General features: G+C 31.8%; 1 protein-coding gene and 1 pseudogene across 1 annotated transcript; one reads left to right on the top strand and one right to left on the bottom strand.

Moving 5' to 3' along the window:
• Positions 1–764: 764 nt before the first annotated feature.
• Positions 765–7,644, bottom strand: LOC150031903 (zinc finger BED domain-containing protein RICESLEEPER 2-like; annotated as a pseudogene).
• Positions 7,645–18,839: 11,195 nt separating this feature from the next.
• On the top strand, positions 18,840–21,046 carry LOC120092825 (glycosyltransferase BC10-like). The gene is made up of 2 exons (XM_039051032.2): positions 18,840–19,561; positions 20,306–21,046. Exons 1-2 carry the CDS (start codon positions 19,076–19,078, stop codon positions 20,954–20,956), a joined length of 1,137 nt encoding a protein of 378 aa, XP_038906960.1. The 5' UTR covers positions 18,840–19,075; the 3' UTR covers positions 20,957–21,046.
• The last annotated feature ends 1,267 nt before the right edge of the window (positions 21,047–22,313 follow it).

Below are 22,313 nucleotides of genomic sequence, written 5' to 3' on the forward strand. Positions count from 1 at the left end.
TTAAATTTATTTACTTAAATTAAATTAATGATCAGTTAAAGTAGAGGTGATCATCAGCCGGTCGGAGTCGGTTTTCCGACCAGACCGACCTTGAACCGACCAGGATCGGTTTGGAATATATCCAAACCGGTCTCGCCCGACAAATGAGCTAAAACACGACCGGCCGACCGGTCAATCGATCGGTCGGTTTTGTCGGGTTAGAGGTATCTATATATATATATATATATATATTTGCCTTTTTTCTTCCTTTAAAAGAAGTTATATTTATTTATTAAAATTCTAAGAAAAATTGCAATTATAAATTATAAATTGTTATAAATTTGTTTGGCTATTAAGTTGAAGTCGTTATAAATAGAAATTTTTAATAATAAAAAAAAATCAACTATTTATTAACTTTCTTATCAATCATGTTTAGTTTTCTCTTTTAATTTGTGATTGTGAGTCAAAATTCAAGATACTATTTCACATTTTATTTTTTTAATACTTATGGAATAGAGCTAGTCTAGAGGTATTAAAAATAAGATATTGTTGATATAATTTGATTTGACAACCCGTAATATTTAACAATTAATATGTATATTATTTGGGATTGTGTTACTGCTTGCTTCGCTTAACTGCTTATAGAACCTTTAATACATATTACATATATAATTGAAAACAAAACTAATATGAGAGTCGAGAGTGTACGTCACAAATAGAAATGTCACATGACACATAATCACACTCACATATAATATAATCAAACTAGAAATTACAACATAAAGTCAATTGTCAAATACAAGCCAATTACAATAAAACATAAAGTGAATTGTTAAATACAACCCAACTATAATAAAATCAAATGATAAATGCTTAATGTTAATGGACAACTTTGCAAAATCTGGAAGGTCTTAAATGTCTTTTTCATTGTCCATAACCGCTCTGAATCCTATATAATTAAGATTAAGAAGAGAAAGACAACCTCATTAAGATTTTAATCTAACAAGTTACAACTACAAAATACAAATGATGAATAAATACCTTCTTCAAATAATGAAGCTTCTTCCATGTCATGCTGAACTTCAAGATCTATTGGACCAGAATTTAGCCAATTTTGAGTACCAATGAGAGCCTCCACTGTTTTTGGAGCCAATGAACAACGTGATGAATCAACAATACGTCCTCCTGTACTAAAAGCCGACTCAGACGCTATAGTAGATATTGGAATTGCCAAAATATCTCTAGCCATACGATTAAGAACCTCAAACCGATGACTGTTCCTCTTCTACCATTGAAGTATGTCAAAATCACCTTCATTCTTAACATTCGCTTCCAAAAAATAAATATCAATCTCTGACCCCTGTTCGAAAGGTGTAGTCTCATCGCCTTCAAAATCAAGATCAATTGTATCATAGACAAAATCTTCACCCACCTTTTCAGTTGGATCACAATCAATCATGGTCTCCAAGGCTGGGACAATTGGTGTATTAGTAGCAATACTACCACTCCCACTCCCACTCTGAGTATGAGTAGTACTGTACTCATGAAAGAGACATCTACAACATTGTTCCACTACATTTCCCATAGATTTGGCAACCTCTGGCCCAAAAAAAATTTTAAGACAAAAAGATACAAACCTTAGCTTTTTTCGAGGATTTAGCAAAATAGAAACATACAACAACAGATTATTTTTTTCATTGTTCCCTCAATACTTCTCAAATTTGGCCTTCATGCTATTGGTCATTCCAACTAGCATTGCATTTGCACTACTAGCGTTCAAACGTATATAATTCTGAACCACTGTAATCTGATGAAAAACCATATTCGAAGTGGTGTACAAAGACCCTAAAATTTTCAATGTCACATCATAAAAGACCTTTAAAAACCTAATCAACATCTTAGCATTTGTTCAATCTTCCTTTTTTGGTGACAAATCGTGTCTATAAGAAGCATTTTCATCTTCTAATCTATCAAAAGACTTTTTTAAACTTTACAGCTGCCTCAAGCATCAAATATGTAGAGTTCCATCTAGTGGGAACATCAAGACACACATAACTTTTACAAGAAAAATTTTCAATTTCAATGCACTTTTTAAATTTCAAAAAACGTGCAGGAGAAGATCTTATAAACCGTACAACATATCGAATCCTTTCAATGCAATCATTATGTTTCTTAAAAGCATCACATACTATGAGATTTAATATATGAGCATAACAACGAACATGCAGAAATTCTCCACCAAACAATAATCCCTTATTGACTCTTTTCAAAAGATAAGCAATGGCAATATCATTTGAGCTTGCATTATTAACAGTCAAAGTCATTACCCTTTCAATGCCCTAATCCTTCAAATTATTTTTGATGGTTTTACAATAGTATCGCCTTTATGATTCTCAATTGGACAAAAACTATGTATTCTTTTATGTAATCTCCAATCAGAATCTATGAAATGGGCAGTTAGGACCATGTAATTTATATTTTGTCGCGATGTCCAACAATCCGTAGTAAGAGAAACTCTACTTCCTATTCACAAACATGTCTTTCAAACGCTTTTTCTCATTAACATACAACTTAAGCACATTTCTAGCCATAGTAAACCGAGACGGAACAACAAATCTAGGTTGACTTGTACATGTTAATCAATCGACAAATTTCTTAAATCCTTTACCCTCCACAAACTTGAATGGCAATTCGTCAACAATTACCATTTTCACCAACGCTTCTCGACAACTCTCTAAACTATATGACTCACATACAAGTTGTGACATATTATCCCCAATATTGTCTTTGGCTCTAGTTTTGAAAGATAATGTCATTTGGGTTGGATCTCTCTTTTTCTGGTAAGGGCATTTTTTATAATTTTCCAAATGATTCTTCATAGTCCCAGTACCATGACGTTTGAAATGACATACATAGATAACTCCACAGTACTTACATTGAGCATGAGGGTCTTTAGGATCACCTTTTAGCTTCTCAAAATGATCCCAAACCATGGATTTTTTCACCGCCTTCCTTCTTTTCGATGGATTTAGAAAATCTGATGTCTCATTTGCTGAATCAACATCAATGATATTTGTATTGGCATCCATTCCTTCTGCATCTCGTTCATTTTTTGAAGCATCAGTTGCAGTTCCATCAAACTCCATATCCATTGAATCCATGTAGCTGAACCATAACATGACAGACGTCGTCACTCGTTAGTATCACACAATTCACAAAAATTCAAAGGATTTCAGCTTTACATAAGCATCAGTTTTAGTTCCATCAAACTTCATATCCGCTGCTCTATTTACAATTTTTTTAATAGTTATACATTTGATTATTAAAATGTTACTTATTGTAATTCCATTTTTTAAAAATTAAGCTAATGTGTCAAATTGGTTAATACTGTTGCATATAATATTTGAGAGTAAAAGAAATCTATTCTACAGTTTTGTTTTTTTTTCTTGAGACTTTCTAGACACACAAAAGATCCTATATGTAGGGATATAGTTTTCTATGCCATATATATTATATATATATATATATATATATATATATATATATATATATATATATATATAATTTTCATATTTATTAGGTAAATCTTCCAATTTCATATTTATTAGGTAAATCTTCCAATTCTTAGTTCAATCTCTATAAAATTAGAATACATTACAAAATGTATTGCAAATCGATAATGAAAACGGACTTGCAGTTGCAAAAAAAAAAAGGACCTGAGGCTGAAAATCGAAAACGGCTATGAAGGTCTCTGCCAAATCGAAACGGCTACAAAGGTTCAATAAGTAAAAGTAGTTCTAAGAGACTCTCTGGGACTAAACTGAATTGAAAACGACGAGCAAGGAAGAACCGAAGAGGACAGCGAGCAAGGAAGAGCCAAATCGGACGGTTGCCTAAAATCGAAAACAGATAAACGGACCTGGGACTGAACTGAAGCACACACGATTGCCTAAAATTGGACGTCGGAAGAAGACGACGAGTAAGAGCCGAAGAGGAACAGAAGAAGGAAGAAGAAGAAGCGGCGTGCAAACTGCGAAGAAACCCTTAAAGTAAAAAGAAACCCTATACAATATACATTATCTAATATATTAAACAATAAATTTAATATTGTTTTATTTTTTTTAAAATGTCGGTCGGGTCGGGTCTTGGTGCCCAACCGAAACCTAAATCGGCGATATTTAACCAAACTGACCCCCGCCCGATTCGTTTGAATTTCCGATCGGCCGACCCTATTTTGGCCGATTTAGGTCGGTTTATTGGTCTACCATGCTTGCCTTTAAGTTAAAGTAACTGATATTTCACACGTGGAAGGTTGAACTTTGTCTTCTCTCTCCCTAACCAAATGCCACACGTTGAGGGAAGTTTTCTTTATTATTCTTTCATTATTGTCGTGAAGGGGGTGGATCTAAAAGGGATCAACTCTGAGTTTTTAATTCTCTCAATGGTTTTTCTTTCTAAAAAAAAAAAGAGTTTTTTTTTCTTCCAATAGAAGACTCCCACAAGTCTTATACTTTCAACCCCAAGAGAATACCAGTGAAACCATAGTGATGATGTTGCTTGGATTGAAGAGATCGTGATCTTGATGCTTTGTTGAGAAAAATTGGTGAAGCCCTCAAGAGTCACAACTGGTTTGTTTCGCAGTTCCTATTCTCTGTAGATTTATTCATTTTTTTGTAGCATATTTTAGCCTATGTTTTTATGGTAGATTTATCTGAAATACTGTAAAATTTGCCAGTATATAGGTATTTTATTTATTAATTAAAAATGAGGTTTGGTTCTATGATTATCTTCCGTTGCGTAGGGCTTTAAACCCTATAAACCACTACCTAAATTCACTTGTGGAACTTGTCCTCCATATGTCTTTGTGCACCTAATATACAATTTATAAGCATACATTCGTCTATACACTCTTTGCAACAAAAATGCAGCCAACTCAAATGCATATGCTATATGTACGTATATCAGAAAGATTTACATAGTTACACATTAGTGGTTCCCATTTCGAAACTACCTCTGTCCTTATTATGTACATGGAAGATTAATTTAGAACAAACAAACTTAACCACCTAGGTTTTTTCAACTTTTGTTCTACTTTAGGCTCTGAACTTTGTGTGGTAGACTGATCAGCTAGGCTCTGGGGGGTTGACCATTACCTTGGAAAAGAGGGAAACATCGGAAAGGGTGAACTAAATACCCAGTGAGTGACTTTTAAAAATGAAACATGCTATTTAATAACTATGGTATGAGAACAAAAGATTTCAATAACGTAAAATTCTTAATCTCAGGGTTAAGCAACATTAAAAGCAAATAGAAACATAATATCTTGAAAATGCTTTTAGATACTCAGCAAAACTCGAATAATGTTCTATTATTTGAAACCCATCATTCTCTGGCCTTAGTTGAGGGAGAGCCCTTTTACTCGATCTCTCAACATTGAATTTCTTAGCTGACATAGAGTAATCTTAATACGTTCAACGTTGAAATTATAGAACCTACGTGCACGTGGTCAAGCCCTAAAGGCTACTTATATGCCTTGGATACCATCATTTATTTGGTATTAAGGGATCCAGATACCTTCATACCTTTAGTATTGGGTTTCCTCGATAAATCATTGTAAAACCTATTTAAGTAAAACTCAATATCCTCAAGCAATAAGCATTCCAGTAGACATATACCATAAGCATATAAATTATTGAATAATAGCTTAACTCATGGAATACTAGTTAATTCACGATCTCATGCATCTAAACTTGAGTATGCTTCATAAACCCCTTTTAAAGTTTGTCATACATAGGCTTTAAGTTTGGGTTTGAAAACTAGATTAAGCATACTTTAAAACTCACAGTAAAACTGATTAAGCCATGCTTCATTTCACATAAAACCTTAAAGCTTTTAAAAGAAAGGGGCTATGTATCCATACATCAACCTCTAAGCTTAAGCATACATTGGGAAAACTTCTTAATGGAATTCATGTTCTGAAAATTAGACATCATCGTAAAGTAAACAACCATGCAAAAAAAATTCATTAAAACTATGTCTTAACCCATGGAAAGCAATTCAAGTTCAACTTAGTGAAAACTAGTCACTCATTGTCTTTAAGTTTCTTCTTCAGAGGGTTGTAGGCTTCCCCTATATTTGTTTGCCCTGTGACAATAATAGGAATCCTTGGTTAATGCTTCTAGCTCCCTCTTGAGCTTAACTACAACATTTAATCTTAATATTACACATAAAACTTACTCACAATACTCTAACGTCTAGACCTAGCTCAACGCATCACCATATTTAGCCAAATCCAACGCATCACCACTCTTAACCAAATTTACATTACAACTAGATGGAGTGGTGGCCGCACGTACACAGGCGTTCACTAGGCGCTAAGACACACCTATCTTGCTTAGGCGTTGGGCGTGCTCCAATGCGGCTCCTTAGCATGCCCTACTCGTTGGCTTCTTCCTCACGCATAGTCATGTGCCCACTCTACGACCAACTCTTGATACATCACATGCTCTTGCCATTGTGCGCTCGTCTATGCACAGCCCCATCCGGCCAGCTGCCTGCTTCTTCTGGTGTTGCAGCTACCTGCTTGTTTATCCAGCCAAATTTCCAGATTCAACTTTCTGCATCAATAACTAATATTCTAAACATTTTCTCACAAAACTTCCTTCTAAGAACCTATTTCTAAATATCTTAACTATATTACCTTAAAATTTGGGCCTATAACTCTTCTTGGTGAGCTTGGAATGCTTCAATCCTCCTAACCTGCCCGAACAATCCGAAAACCTTGGAAACTTGTGGAATTCTTCAATTTCCAACTCCCATCTGTGTGAATTTTCTCTTGGTAGCCTAGGATCGCCTTTGCACTAATGAATTTTTAGACTGGCAGAAATTCTTTCCCTTTTGCACGAGAGAAATGACCAAATTGAGCTATTCTTCCCCAATTTCCCTTTTATACTAAGAATTGCATGATCAGTTGGCCTATTAGGGTGAAACGTTTGCTTAAGGCCTAATCAGGACACTTAACCCACTAATCGGATGACTAAGCTAGGTGTTTCAATGTTACTCTCAACGCATAGGCTGGTGTCCTTTCAAGCCTTCCTCCTCAATCAACGCCTCATCAATGCTCACTTAACCTCTAAGGCTCGCCTTAGTGTTCTACATGTCAACGTCTGGGCTTTTGGCCGCCACACTTCTAACCTCTAAGTCTTTCAGCCAATGTACATCTTGTTGTTGCCTATCATTTTAGCATAACTCCTTCGATGCATTACCTTATGTCTCGTTCTATGCCCACATTAAACCTCTTTGGCATCACTTGGTGCCTTTTGAGTGCCACTCGCCCATGCTTTTTCCTAAACCTTTAGGCAGCCTCCTTAGCGTTTCATAGGCGCTCACCATGGCGCCTGGTAGCTCGTGTGCCACCCGTCTTAGGCCCACTAACCTTTAATGAAACCAACATGCACTTCTTTGCTAGCCACGACCAGCACCTCACTCGACAGGCACCTACCACTCGTCTTAGGCCACACTAACCTTCAATGAAACCAACATACACTTCTTTGCTAGCCACGACCAGCACTTCACTCGACAGGCACCACTTGCCTCCACATGGCCCTTCAATGCATGCCTTAAGCCACAATTAGCCAAATTTCCCCTTTGAATCCTTGGGCGCATAATATGGTCAAACCTCCATTTCCAAGTTGTTCTATATTCTCCTAAGTGCCAAGACTTCCAATTCTCTCGAGAGCCTCAAGTACCATCCTTGAAGAATTTCCTTCCATCTTAGACTTAACTCCATGTCTAGCTTCCTTCGTGTCTACATCTCAAAATCTCACTTAGTGTGGAATGCCTCTTCATAGTACCCGAGAGCATGTTCGCCTTAGTACTTAGAAAAGTTCATCTCCTTCTCAACACTCCTAAGTATTCATATTACCTACACATAGCATGCAACTAGGTTAACAGACATAACATCACATAATAGCTATAAATGCTTAATAAAGTAAATTTTAGGGTTTACAATAACTAAGTGTTCATTAGAGGGATTGATAGTACTTAAGGAGTTAGATGTAACTATAGGCGCAAAACGGTAATTTTGGCCCAGTTGTACTTACGAGCAATTTGTGAAGAGTCAACCTACTATTGATTGATTATATCCAATGGACACATAAATATATCTATAATGTGAAGAGTGCAGTTGTCGATCTTTAGTGGAGCGAGACAGTTAATGAAAGTTGATTAATTTAATTAAAGAGTCCAAATAATTAATCAAATATCATTGAAGCTTCAATCTATAGGTCCATAAGGTCCCCTCATTACTCAATTAGGATTATTGAGAATCAAATTAATTTTGAATTAATTTGAATTGTTCAAATTAATTTAAGGGAATTAATTATATGAGATATAATTAATATAATGTATATGATACATTATAATATAAAGTTTTAATGAGAGAAATAAATATTTGAATATGCTTCAAATATATTAATTATATGAATACGATTCATATAAAAAGTATAAGTTAAAATTAATATGAAGATGATTCACATTATTACTATAGGTTAATTGAGAGATTAATAAATTATAGGTTATATTATATGTGATATAATATAAAGTATAGGTTATATGTTATATATGATATAACATATGGTTGAATATTAATATATAATAAAGTTGGTTATTATATATTTTATTTAAAATTCAAATTATGGTTTTTAATTTATTTTGAATTTTAAATTTGAGAGAGAGTTATTTTAGAACTTCTCCCTTTAATCTCTCAATCTAAAGGACGTGAAAGGAGTTCCACGTTTTTGTTTCACAAAGTGGTTTTGATTCTTCATCTTCTTCTTCCTCATAGGTTTAACTTTGAGTGTGAAAAACTCTCTGAAGACCGTGATTCTCTCATCAAAATTCTCTCCATTTCCCTTCTCTCAAATTTGATCTATAGCGAGCCCACAACTCCGCTTTGCTTCTAATCCTAAAGAATAACAAGGAAGCCCTCATGCTGGTGTTCAGGTTCTTTGTTGTTGTTGTGTCTTTGTGTTGCTAAGATCGGGGAAGGATCGATCTCGTGCTGTGAATCGAGAGAGAAAGTGAGAAGAATGTAATTCTTCAAGGGTGAGTAGAATTCTCTTTCTTTTCTCCTCTTTATGCATATTGTTTTTTAGAATGTTTATCTCGTGAATTTAGCTTCGTGTTCTTCTCTGTATTTTTGTTTTAAAATCAAATTAAAATTGAATGGTACGACTTTTACGTGTTTCTGCTTAGGATTTAATTCCTTCAGTTTGGTTCAAGGAGTAGGAGTTAAGAGGAGTGAAGTTGTTAATTCTACTCAATATTTAGCCCAAAGATTTCTTAAATTCACTGTGGACCAACGACTTACAAACATCAATTTCATGGCTTATTGACTCTTTATATTGCACGAGAAAGAAAGGGAAAAAAAACTTTACATTGTGGGTCCAATCCCCCCAAATGTTCCTAAAGAAAATGTTTGAATTAAGGGTGTTTGAAATTTCTAATGCATAAATGCTATTGCAAAACTAATGCTCTTCAAAGTAACTAGGTACATATTTGGTATGCAATCTGAAAATATAAATTTGAAGATAACAGATTTAATGAAAACAAAGTTGTGTTTCATGTTTTCAGACGTGTTTTGTAGCTAATTTAGAAGTTAAATTCCAATTTAAATAATTGTTTAGAATATGTTTGATAATATATTATATTAATAAATGGGAGATTTTCAAAAATAGAAAACTAAGGGAAATTATTTACATAGAATAGCAAAATTTAATCATCTTTCTCCTCCATAAGTGATAGACACTAAGTCTATCAGTGTATATTAGTGATAGAAACTGATAAAAGTCTATTATTGATAGAGGCTGATAGAAGTCTATCAATGTCTATCAGTGATAGAAACGGATAGAAGTCTATTATTGATACAAGTCAATCACTGATAGATGCTGATAAAAGTCTATCAGTATCTATCAGTATTTTTTTTTTTTTGCTATATCTGTAAATAGTTTGACATTTTTTCCATTTTTAAAAATTTTCCATTGTTAAACCATAAAATTAATTTAATTACTCACTTGAATATAAACTACTATTAGTTTATTTATGAATTTGGTTTATGTTAAAAAATTCATATAAATTAATATTTTGTAATATCATATAATTTATGATATATTATATAATACATTAAACAAAAATAATCGAGTAGTTTATTATATAAAATATTGTATTGGTTAATCTTTTTATTTTTTAAACATAATTATGCATTTTAAATTCTCAAATTCAAAATCTAAACAAAAGCATAAATATATTATTTTGAGATTTCAGATAGTTATATTTACGGTCGACAAAGTGGAAGTCTTGGACTAAACCATGATGTTAAAAGATCACCAATGAATCTAACAAAAGACCCTCAATAACATAACAAGTTTTTCAAGTTAAGAGATTCTAAAAAGAATTTTTACAAAGGCAAACAAAAAAAAAACTTAGGTGTCGTTGTTCTATATCCATTTAAAAATTGTCACGTGATAATTTATTTTAAGAAATTTTTTTTGATAGGTAGAGAAAGACGGAACACCTAAATATTTCTCTTTTCACAATTTGTTGGTACATATTACATTAAAGAAGTACACTATTTTTAGTTTTAAAGAAAAGTATACTATGTTTGATTATTTGAGTTAAAAGTAAAAAAAAAAATATATAGTTTTTTAATTCAAAATAACCTGTACTTATTATTATTTATTTTATTTATTTGAGCAACTACTTTTCTAAAAAACTATAATCGAATAATCCATGGAAATCTAGAATGTACACTAATCATTTGAAAAAGAAAGAAACCTAATTGGTTTCATCAAATATTTAGCTTAGACTTGGAGTAGCCTGACTTCAATTTTGATAGCCTTCAAAATATTTCTTTTAATTAGAATGGCTAGTAGGCCACCAACAAATTGCTTTCATATTTATAAAACTGAAAATATTTAGGTCACTGCCTTTTAAATGAATTTTGACCTTAAGACCAAATTGTCATAATTTAAATCAACTCATCTGGCCTCATTTTTCTCAAGGAACAAGAAATACATTAGAAATATTTTCAATTTATTTGAAAATGAGACTGATTCTCGAGGACATTCCTTGAAAAAAATTCGACGAAGAAACAAGAAATACTAAGAAACAGAATGGGGCAACTCGCAAAGCATGTTATTTTACGTTCATTTATCAAGAAATGATGCATAAGTTTTGTGTTTGTCTAAGATGATATGAAATTAAATTTACGTTCATTTATCAGCTTAAGCTTTAATTTAAGATGGTATCAGAACGGAAGGTTCTATGTTCAAACTCATATATGTTATTTTCTCCCAATTAACATCGATTGATATAATATTAAATTTAACCTCCATCCATCGACTTAAGTTTTTAGGTTAACCGATGATTTAAGAGTTTGTCACAATTCGTAATTAATCAGCTTGAACTTGTGGCAACAATTAGGGTTTGTAAGTACGCCTTTAAGATATGTGTCTCTCGCCTTTCTATTTATGCATAGTAAAGTTGGGGTTTCCAGAGGGGCCAATGTCAAAGCGAACAAAATTGAAATAGGTTTAAAATATGCCTTTAAATTTATTCTATTTTGTTAATTTTTGATTTATTGGACTTCCTGTTTATGGAATCTACTTTGAAAAATTAGAATTTTGAATGTAGTGGATAAATTAAATTTCTTTAAAATGTTGGGAAAATATAAATTTTTAAAAAATTAATATATCACTCCTTTTATGAGTTCAATCCTCCAAAATCTATATACTTCAAATAATCCATATTCTCGTCCAGATCATCAATTTAGCTCTTGTTGATCAAATCCTATAAAATGACCATACAAGCATTGTGATGGCACTTACTTCAACCAAAAATTGTGGAAGCTTTTGATTCGATCAAATAATGTTCCGTTTTCTGTTCTAATGCCATAGTATTAGTGTAGTAATAGATGGATCCACAAAGAGTCATTCAATTTTCCGCTTATATCTAACCAGAGTTATATTGAGGATATTCCTAATTTGTTGCTCAATCATTGATTAATCATACAAATTATTTATAATTTTGTATGTGTAAGCTTAGCCTATCGCATTTAGAAAAGCTAAATGGATGTCCTATTAATCAAATTGACCTTTGTGTTCAGATGGAAAGTATCCTAAACAAGCAAATTAATTAGCATTAAGATCTAGGGCATTTGCTAAGACGAACAAAATAATTCGGAATTGTCTAATTAAGTGTACGATGCGAAATCTCACCTAGGTTAGTTATATGAATGTTAATGGTTTGGAATTGTCAAATCAATTTACAACCCCAACTTAACTCTTTCACACTTAATGATCTAAGAACCTAACAATTACGTATTAAATGTAGATTTATGGCAAATAACTAGACATAATTGGCTAATTTGTCAGATAATCCCAAACATATTCAGTCAATAGAATAAGAACAAGATGAGAAATCATTAAACTGTATAATTACAAGATAAAATTGTTCATAACTTCATGAGTTTGTAAATCAAGAATTAAACCTCAAATCCCGAAGTAGACTAATTGTATCTTAGTCTAGATACATGCTTGAAATAATCCCACAATAATCGATCAAGGTCTCAATTGAACAAGAAAGATAAAATATAGAAGAGAGGAGGAAAGGCTAGAGAGAAATCTGTGTCAAAATCGTGATCCTTTTGCAATATGATTAGAGTTTAATTTAAAATAACGTGATGGCACCGCGTCGATGCAAAGAAATTTGCTCTCAGGTTGAGGCACAGTGCTACAGTATAGTGTTATCGCTACAACACTGCTGGGGTTTGGACACCTGATTAGCACCAACCTACTTTTGCTCTAGTTTGTGTTTTTTTATCCTTGTTGACACTTTAAGTCTCCAAATAAGCATGTTTTAACTCGAAATTGGTACTAAGGGTTAGTTCTATCTAAACTATTCTCGATACCTATGAAATTAGAAAATAAACACGCAAATGACAAGAACAATCCTGAATTACACGAAGTGAGATAACACATTTTCAGTGCTATCACCTTCATTCTAAACTGCCAAGAAGCACATTAAACAAACTATGGTACTTGTTCACATACGGAGACCACAAGCTTTCAATTGAAGTTCGAGCCCTTATGCAAGCCTTTTGTCCGTCTATTGCTTGACATTGCTCTCACGGCTGTATTGATACTCAACCACCGATTTTTGCCTTCTCAGATACATTCTTGCATGCATTAACGAATAAAGAAAGGTTGATTCTCTAAATTCGTTCTTGTATGCATCAACGAAAAGGATAATCATAAAAGAAGTAAATATAAAATTCATTTTAAAAAAGAAGAAGAAGAAGACAACGACTAATGAGATTTTAAAATAATTGGATAGTGATTTTCAAATTTCAAAATGATCAGCAATATCTTTAAAGATCACGATTGAAGTCCAATATTTGGACTGGATGGATCACATGTAGGGTAGGATGCTTGCCATTTTACTCATGAAACCTGAGTTTTACTATTTTTTCCCAAAATGTTTCTCAAAAAAAGAAAAATTAAAAATGGAAGTCCAAATGTTGTTATAGACCATAATTTCCCAATCTTTTAATATTAAGAAGCCAAATCAAAATAGCCCACTTTTCTTCCTTAATTACCCCATGCAGGAACCTTCCTCTTTTTCCTTCATGCATGGCTCCTTCCTTGGTTCCTTCACCCAATTTTCACGGCCCTTTCTTCGGCAACTATGAAAATATTTGTAATATTTTACAATTTTTTACTTCTATAAAAATATTTAGATTCTTAATGAATTTAAAGAACAAAAATAATTTTGAAAGTAATATTTGATAACCATTACTGAATTATTTTTAAATATAGAAAAATGAGCTAAAATATTTACAAAATATAGCAAAATAATAGACTACATCATGAGAGACACATAATAGTTTATCGTAGATAGACAGTGATATTTCGTTAAATATTTTCAGTAGTTTTGTCATTTAAAATAATTTTTCTTTTTAATTTTTTTTAGTTTTAAAATATATACTTATTGCATTCTTTATTGATTATGGTTTTCACTTATCTTAAGGAAATACTTGAATTCCTAATCAAATCTAAACAAAAAAAAATGTTTATATATATATATATATATTTATTGATTTTTCAAAAGTTAGCTTGGTTTTTGAAACCATGTGTAGAATATAAATGACAAAATATTGCAACTTATAAAGTAGTGTTTATAAGTTTATTTTTTTAAAAAAACTAATAATTTAAATAGTTACACACGATAACTAAGTATTATGTTATATTTTTCAAAACTTGGCTTAAATAAAAAAAAAAATTAATTTGAAAACATTGTTTGAAAACTTAATTTTCAAAATTAAAATCAAAATGATATATATATATCATATAGGAAACGAACCTTAAACTTCGAAATAGATAGTACAAGTTAGTGTTGGTTGAATTGTGCTCATATTGACAAAAACTCTACACTATTAAAGCTTTATTTTTTTTTTGTTTTCTTAGTCTTTCTTTTGATATTATATGAATTTGTTAGCCAACTTTTGATGTTAAAATTGATAGTACATATTTGAGGTTTAGGGGTGTTCAAAAAACTCGATGATCCAAAAAAACTTATCAACCCAACGGTTTGGGTTGGATTGGGTTCAAATAAATGAAAATTTTATGGGTTGGATTGGTTAGTGGGTTCATCTAATATAACCCGAAGCAACCCGAATTTATTATTAACTTTAAAATATATATTTTTTATTACATATAACACAATTATAGAACACACTCTAATTCATTTTTTTTTCTACAAACCTAGGCACTTAACGCCACTTTTCAATGTTAACCTGCTTTGCTTCAAGGAAGAGTGGATGATCTGCTTATACATATATTGATTTTAATTTTATTTAATTCCAAGATTTTTGTAATAATTTATTTTTCAACAATTCTTAAAAGTAGTTTCTTTGCATTTTAGAAAGAAAATTTTCACTATATAAATTGAAATTGAGTTGTTAATTCAATATATGAAAATAATTAAATAAGATTTTTATATATTTACCTTGTGTTTATTTTTATAATAAAATTTTAAACAAATAATCCGATTAACCCGAACCAACCTAACCCAAATATTCCATAGTTGGGTTGGGTTCAATTTTAATAAAGATTATTTAGGTTGAAGAAATTTATATTCTGCACAATTAAATTAGGTCTAAAACGTCTTTTAACTTAATCCAACTCAATTCATGAACATCGAGGTTAATTGATCTACATCCCTATTTTATCATATTTTTTAATTCTTAAAAAGGTCCTTAATAACTATAATTGCGATGTAATAGACGGAATCTTTTTTTCTCACACTTTGAATATGGGGTCCGCAGAAATTGACGTGGAAACATCCAACACGTGTCAATACCGGTGGTCGGGCGGCGGCGTGTGGCGGTGTCGTTTGTGAGACTAAAAAAAAGTACTAATCAAAGCGCGTCAGATGCCGGAGATTTTTCCACACCGGTTTTCAAGTCCAAACTTACACGCCATTCACATAAAATTTCTACATATTTTTATTTCTTCCAAATTCTTCTTTTTTCCCCTACATATAACTCGAAAATAAAATTTTCAAAATTTATTTTTAATTTATTGTTATATTTGGTTATAAGAACTTTTAGTAAGAGCCTAAGATAAGAAGAGTATGGTTGAATTGCTTGGGGGAAAACTATGGATTTATTTGGAGTGATATTACTTTTTTAAAAAATCATAATATTAATTAATTACCTTAATTAAAAAGTTGAAAGTGAACTAATACGGGAATTCTATTTTATTTTGTCTTCATTCAATTATTTCACATTACAAGAAAAAAAATATTTAATTAAATTGAGATCTTCCTAATGAATCAATGATAAGAGACCTCCAAAATTTAATCATAGATGCTAAAATTATGGAAAGTCAATGCACAAAATACAACAAGAGGTAAAATGGGTACAATGAAAAGTTTGGGTAAATTTTTGTTAAGTATCTCAAGTTTTTATATGGATGACCTGTTTTTTTTTTTTTTTTTTTTTGGAACAATGAAATTACATTGACTTTTTTTTTTTTTAAGAAAAAAAAACAACGAAGTATCTAACTTTTGGTTGGTTTCGCCAAACCTTTTTCTGAATTATTTCTCTTTTCTCGCACCTGTTCTAGTTTTTATTCACATTCTCACTTTTAGCTCAACACATGTTTCATTTGGCATCCGAAAAAATTTCGTTCGTTATTTCTGACCTTCGAACATTGTTGGAGAAGTAGAAACTATTGGAATTGATGCTCTAAATCTCGTGAGTCATGTAGTTTGTAATTGTGATGTATAAACAAATTATTTATCCAAGAAAATAAGAGGTATTTTATTTGACATTTAGTAGCATTAACCCACGAAACCAATAAACTAAGATCTAAGGTTATCTTCCGTAACTTAAACATGTATGTGGAGACCTACAAGTGAATTATGTTTAAGAGATAATCAAAATGGTCGATCTGTAGTAGATGGATAAGGCTAGGTATATTATCCTATTGACACTAAGAACGTGTTCTGCTTTGTAATTGTTACAATTGTTATTGTAAAATGCTATAAATAATATGATCTTAATCATTCATGTGGAGACATGTGAGCGGAGGTGTTCTATACAAAGAGTTTGTATAAGACCGGACCACAAAATAAATAGTCTCGCTATATAACCCCATTGATAGGAGAGACTTACATTTCACCAGGATGACCATAGGTGGCTTGACCAGAATCCTGAGTGAGTTATGAATTTTTGTTTATGAAGACAGTCCTTTGACCAGCATGGGTGAGAGTAGTTAGTTTCGCTGACTCAATATGTCTACCGTTTTGGAGATTCGTCTAATTGAGGAGTTGATAACGCAACTTCACAAAAAGAAATTCACTCATTTTCCATAGTTAGAGTAAGTAGAGAAATTGCTCCTTTAAAAGTTGATTATGGGGGTTGAACAATGTGGTATCACACTCTCTCCTGACCCAAGAGGAGTTTGGTCATGATTGGACTATGATTCATTAGAGGGATCAATGGTACTTAAGAAGTTAGATGTAACTACAGGGGCAAAACGGTAATTTTAGTATAGCTGTACTTACAAGCAATTTGTGAAGGGTCAACACACCGTTGATTGGTATATCCAATGGACAGAAAAGTATATCTATAGTGCAAAGAGTGCAATTGTCAGTCTTTAGTGAAGTGATCGATAGTTAATGAAAGTTGGTTAATTTAATTAAAGAGTTTAATTAATTAACCAAGTATCATTGGAGCTTCGATTTATAGGTCCATAAGATCCCCTCGGTAACTCAACTTGGATTATTGAAAATCAAATTAATCTTGGATTAATTTGAGTTGTTCAAATTAATCGAGAAAATTAATTATATATGATATAATTAATATAATATATTTGATACATTATAATATAAAGTTTTATTTGAGAGGAAATATTATTTGAATATGATTCAAATATTAGTTATATGAATGTGATTTATATAAATGCTATAGGTTAAATTTAATATAAATTTGATTCATATTAAATACTATATGTTAAATAAGAGAATATCAAACTATAAGTTCTATTATATGTGATATAATATAACATACAGTTTAATATATAGTATATATATAAAATAAGGTAGTTATTTATATATATGTTTATATATTAAATTAATTTAAAACTGAAAATTAATTTAAAATTTTAAATTATTTGAAAAACGTTATTGGAGGTATTTTTTATAATTTCCTCTCTTAATTCTCTCTTGATCGTGTGAGTGGAGAAGAAGAGAGATAAAAACACTTATCTTATTCTTCACTGGTTAATGGAAAACACAAGGTTCATCCTTTCTTTTTCTTTTCTTTTCTTCTTCTTCTTCTTCTTCTTTTTTTTTGTGTGAAAATCTCTCTGCAAATTTCCTCTCATAATCTTCCCTCTCCCTCTACTAAAATTAACATGAAGCCCACCCTCTCATACTAAAATTAACATGTTGTTTGAATGCATATTTTTTGTTTTTTTTTTTTCTTAATTTCAAGGTTCTATATGAAAAAATAAAATTGGGATCTGATCCGCTTCTGTTGCGGATGTTCGTGCATCCTTCAGAAACAACTTCACTCATTATTGTCGTGGTCGCCATTGGAGGCAAAATATATCGAGTGAAATACTGTTGTTATTGGAGACCAAATATAGAGATGGGATCAAGAGAAATAAGACATGATGGAGAAGATAATAGTAGGAAAATTTAGAGGAGAAATGAAGAAACTAAATAATTAACTAATGGTGTCTTGTACATGTATTTTAGATAAAATAATATTTTGGTCTCTATAATTTTCTATATACGACACTCTCCATATATTTTCAAGTGCGTAATTTCATATCTATTAGTGATAGATGATAGTAGTTTATAAGGGTCTATGATTGATAGACAATGACATTTTGCTATATTTATAAATATTTTGATTCATTTTTCTATATTTAAAAACAAACCTAATTTAACTTAACCATAAAAAATGTGTGACCAAAAGTAGTTTAACCATCTTTTTAATTTCAAATTAAAAAAATGTAAGGATTCTATCAAGTGACATTTTAAAATTGGTTACTTGTTTGTGTTCCTTTTTAATTATTATTTATGTACCATTTAAAAATAAATCAAGAAAAGAAAAGAAAATTTGATTGCCGACTAATAGGTAAATTTTATTCCTAAATGAATCCTCTAAAAATGTTTGAATAATGTCTTGTATGAGAACAACAATTTTCATTATATTTTTTTTAAATATTTTTAAATTAATAAATAAAAAATAGCTAATTATAAATATAAATACATAATATAATTAATTTGAGTTGAACCATTTATTCAAACCACCCTTAAATTCCACAGGAAAAAAAACCGATATTTAAGCTTCGAAAGGGAATTAGAACCAAACTTGCCCTTCCCCCACATCGTCTAGAATCAGCTTCAGCTCCCTGTGATTAAAAACCCACTGCCCTCCGCCGCCCTCTCTGTCGCAGCCTCACCTCCGACCTAGCGCCGCCCGGCCAATTTCCGATCTGGGTATTCGAAAATTTGGCCCAAAATGAAAAGTCAAATTCAGAGCCCGAAGCTAATCCAAATCCATCTTAGTTTCTTCAACGTCGTCCCTTACGTCCTCCTCTTCACCGCCGGAATCACCGCCGGAGTTTTCTTCACTTTCTATCTCTCCAATTTCTCCATCAGCTTAAACCTGACTCAGATCCCCTCTTCGAGTTTTTTTCCGGTGACCGGTGGCCGGGTGGGGTTGGAAGAGTATTTGAAGCCGCCGGAAGTAATGCACGATATGGAGGACGAAGAGCTTCTGTGGAGAGCATCAATGGCAGCCGAAATTAAGAAATTTCCGTTCCGGCGGGTTCCAAAGATAGCGTTCATGTTCTTGACGAAAGGGCCGGTGTATTTGGCTCCTCTTTGGGAAGAATTCTTTAAGGGAAATGAAGGGCTTTACTCTGTTTACGTTCATTCTGATCCTTCTTATAATCATTCTTTCCCCGAATCCCCTGCCTTCCATGGCCGCAGAGTTCCCAGCAAGGTTAGTATTCTTACAATCAACTATCACATAAAAATTAATTTAAACCATAAAAGTTTAAAAACCACTCGTTTAGATAAAAGTAACAATTAGCTCATAAATTTTGTTTATAATGATTTAGTCCTATATTTTTTATTTTATAACCATTTAATTTATGAACTTTTTTTTATAACAATTTAATCTAGGTTTGTATTTTAAATTTTGTAATGGTTTAAGTTCTTTATTATAGAAATTAGTGTTATTATTTAATGAGATTTGTTACATATTGATTAATTAGAGACTCAATATTTTAATAAATTACAAAATCTATATTATAAAATAATAAAAATTAACACCTAGTTTTGATGAATTTTCTTCTACGTTAGGAACTAACTTATTATATACTAAAGTTCAAATACTAAATTGTTAAAAAAAATTGAAAGTATATGGACTAAATCATTATAAACCAAACTTCGGAGACTAAATTATTATTTTTATGAATGTTTAAGAATAAAAATGTTTTGTAACCATTAAAGATTAGGGTTGTATCAATCAAAACTTTGAACTAGTAATTATATCAATTTAAATCTCGAACGTTTGTAGGTGTGTCGATTTTACCATCCATTACGTTCTATTTGAAAATCTCAGTATAAATTCAAGCTTTTAATTGATAAACTCCCAAAGTTTAGGTTATAAATTGATATTTGTAATAAAAATTAATCAAACCTATTGATTTGTTTGTTTAATTTTTGTTAATGTGCATTACAGAAAGTGGGATGGGGTAAGGTGAACATGATTGAGGCAGAACGTCGCCTACTATCAAACGCACTCCTTGACATTTCAAACGAGCGATTTGTTCTCCTCTCAGAAGCTTGCATTCCTCTCTTCAACTTCTCCACAGTCTACTCCTTCCTCATCAACTCCACCATGAAAAGCTTCATCATGAGCTATGACGAACCTGGAAATGTCGGCCGCGGCCGATATAGGAACAAAATGTTCCCACCCATCTCCCTAAAACAATGGCGAAAAGGCTCACAGTGGTTCGAAATGGACCGAGACACCGCCATAACCGTTGTCTCCGACAAGAAGTATTTTCCTGTCTTTCAGAATTACTGCAAAGGCCAATGTTACTCCGACGAACATTACTTGCCAACCTTGGTCAATGTTTTAGGTTGGGACAGAAATGCCAATCGAAGTTTGACTTGGGTTGACTGGTCAAAGGGTGGCCCACATCCTGTGATATTCTCGCGGTCAGACATCCACGTGGAGCTTTTTCAGAGATTAAGGAATCAAACCGAGTGTACGAAAACTAAAATGGAAGGGACAGGTGTCTGCTTCCTATTCGCTAGAAAGTTTGCTCCAAACACATTGGAAAGGCTGATGAAGATTGCACCAAAAGCCATGCACTTCGGGAGATAGATAGATTAGAGCAATTGAAATTTATTTGTTTATTTATTTATTTAGAATTAGGTTATATAATTTATTCATATAAATTTTGATTTTTTAAAAGCACGTTTTTCTTTTCCATAATGTTTGGAACAATTTAATAACTTTTAACTGCTAAAAAAAACTTTATAACCACTTGAAATGAATCATTTCAAACAAGTCACTTAACATAGTTTAAAAACAACCAACTTATAAAATATTTCAGACTTAGCCAAACAATTTAAAAGAGTTTATAAAATAGTCAAACATAAAATGTTAAAAAAAATTGGTTATTCACCTTTGTTGAAGTAATAATAAAGGGCTCTTTTGTTTAGGATGTTGGGTTGTGAGTCTTAATTGTCCCGAATTAATATATATGTAGAGTTAAAAGTAGTCTAATTTAGGGTGTAAAGCTCTTTCATCTAGAGTAAGAATGTTTGTACTTGAGGCACAACATTGAGTTATTAAATCAAAGATATATGGTACAATTTTTATGATAAAAAAATAATTTTCAAGTGGTCTTTCTTGCTTACTTAATTTTTTGTTTAATCATTCAATTACATTTTCCCATTTTTCTTACACTCTATTGAGATGTCAACTTAAAAACTTCACGTATATTTTATATTTTTCTTACATGTAACCATTGTATTTGAGGTAGACAAAATACTCTTGTTTCATACAACAACAAAATTACAATATAATTGCACATTAATAGAATGTATAAGTGTAATATGCACACCAAAAAGTAGGTCATCAACAAGTTTAGGGCTTTTTATGACATCTTATGTGAAATTGTAGGTTAGGGTTTATTATACATGTATGTTGGTGTTGATAGTGTGACCAAAGTCCCACATTGGCTTGATAAAAAGATGGTCGATCATGAGTATATAAGGGAGGACAACTATCACTAGTTGTATGAGACATTTCAAGTGAAACCAAAACTAAAGTCATAGGGGTTAAACCAAAAGTAAAATTAAAGTTTGATCGGTGAATTGTCGCCTAATACTACTACAAATTTGACATTTCCTAACGCACAAGATTTTTGTTTTCTGATGGTCATGAAAAAAACCATCAAGAAAAATACATTTCTTGATACAATTAATTTTTATATTTAACTTGACGTACATGAACGTCAAGAAAAATATCTTTCTTGATACATAAATTTGTAAGTCTCGTAAAAATGGTGAATTTCCAGTTTTATACTCGCTGATGGTCAAAACCCATCAAGAAATGTCTTTCTTGATGGTCATCGCCCATCAAGAAACATTAAAGCCTCAAGGTGGGAAAAAGTCAAAATTACGCGCTGGATTGATACTTATGTTAACAGTCAATGTCTATCAAGGGTAACGAT

Source organism: Benincasa hispida, chromosome 12 (assembly GCF_027475165.1).
Source record: "Benincasa hispida cultivar pf3 chromosome 12, pf3_genome.v1.1, whole genome shotgun sequence".
In the NCBI taxonomy this organism is placed as follows: domain Eukaryota; kingdom Viridiplantae; phylum Streptophyta; class Magnoliopsida; order Cucurbitales; family Cucurbitaceae; genus Benincasa; species Benincasa hispida.

Bases quoted from the DNA above. Each gene is read 5' to 3' on its own strand.
- LOC120092825 (XM_039051032.2), top strand. From the start codon at position 19,076: ATGAAAAGTCAAATTCAGAGCCCGAAGCTAATCCAAATCCATCTTAGT. The intron at 19,562-20,305 runs GTTAGTATTCTT...TGTGCATTACAG, and splicing joins GCCGCAGAGTTCCCAGCAAG to AAAGTGGGATGGGGTAAGGT.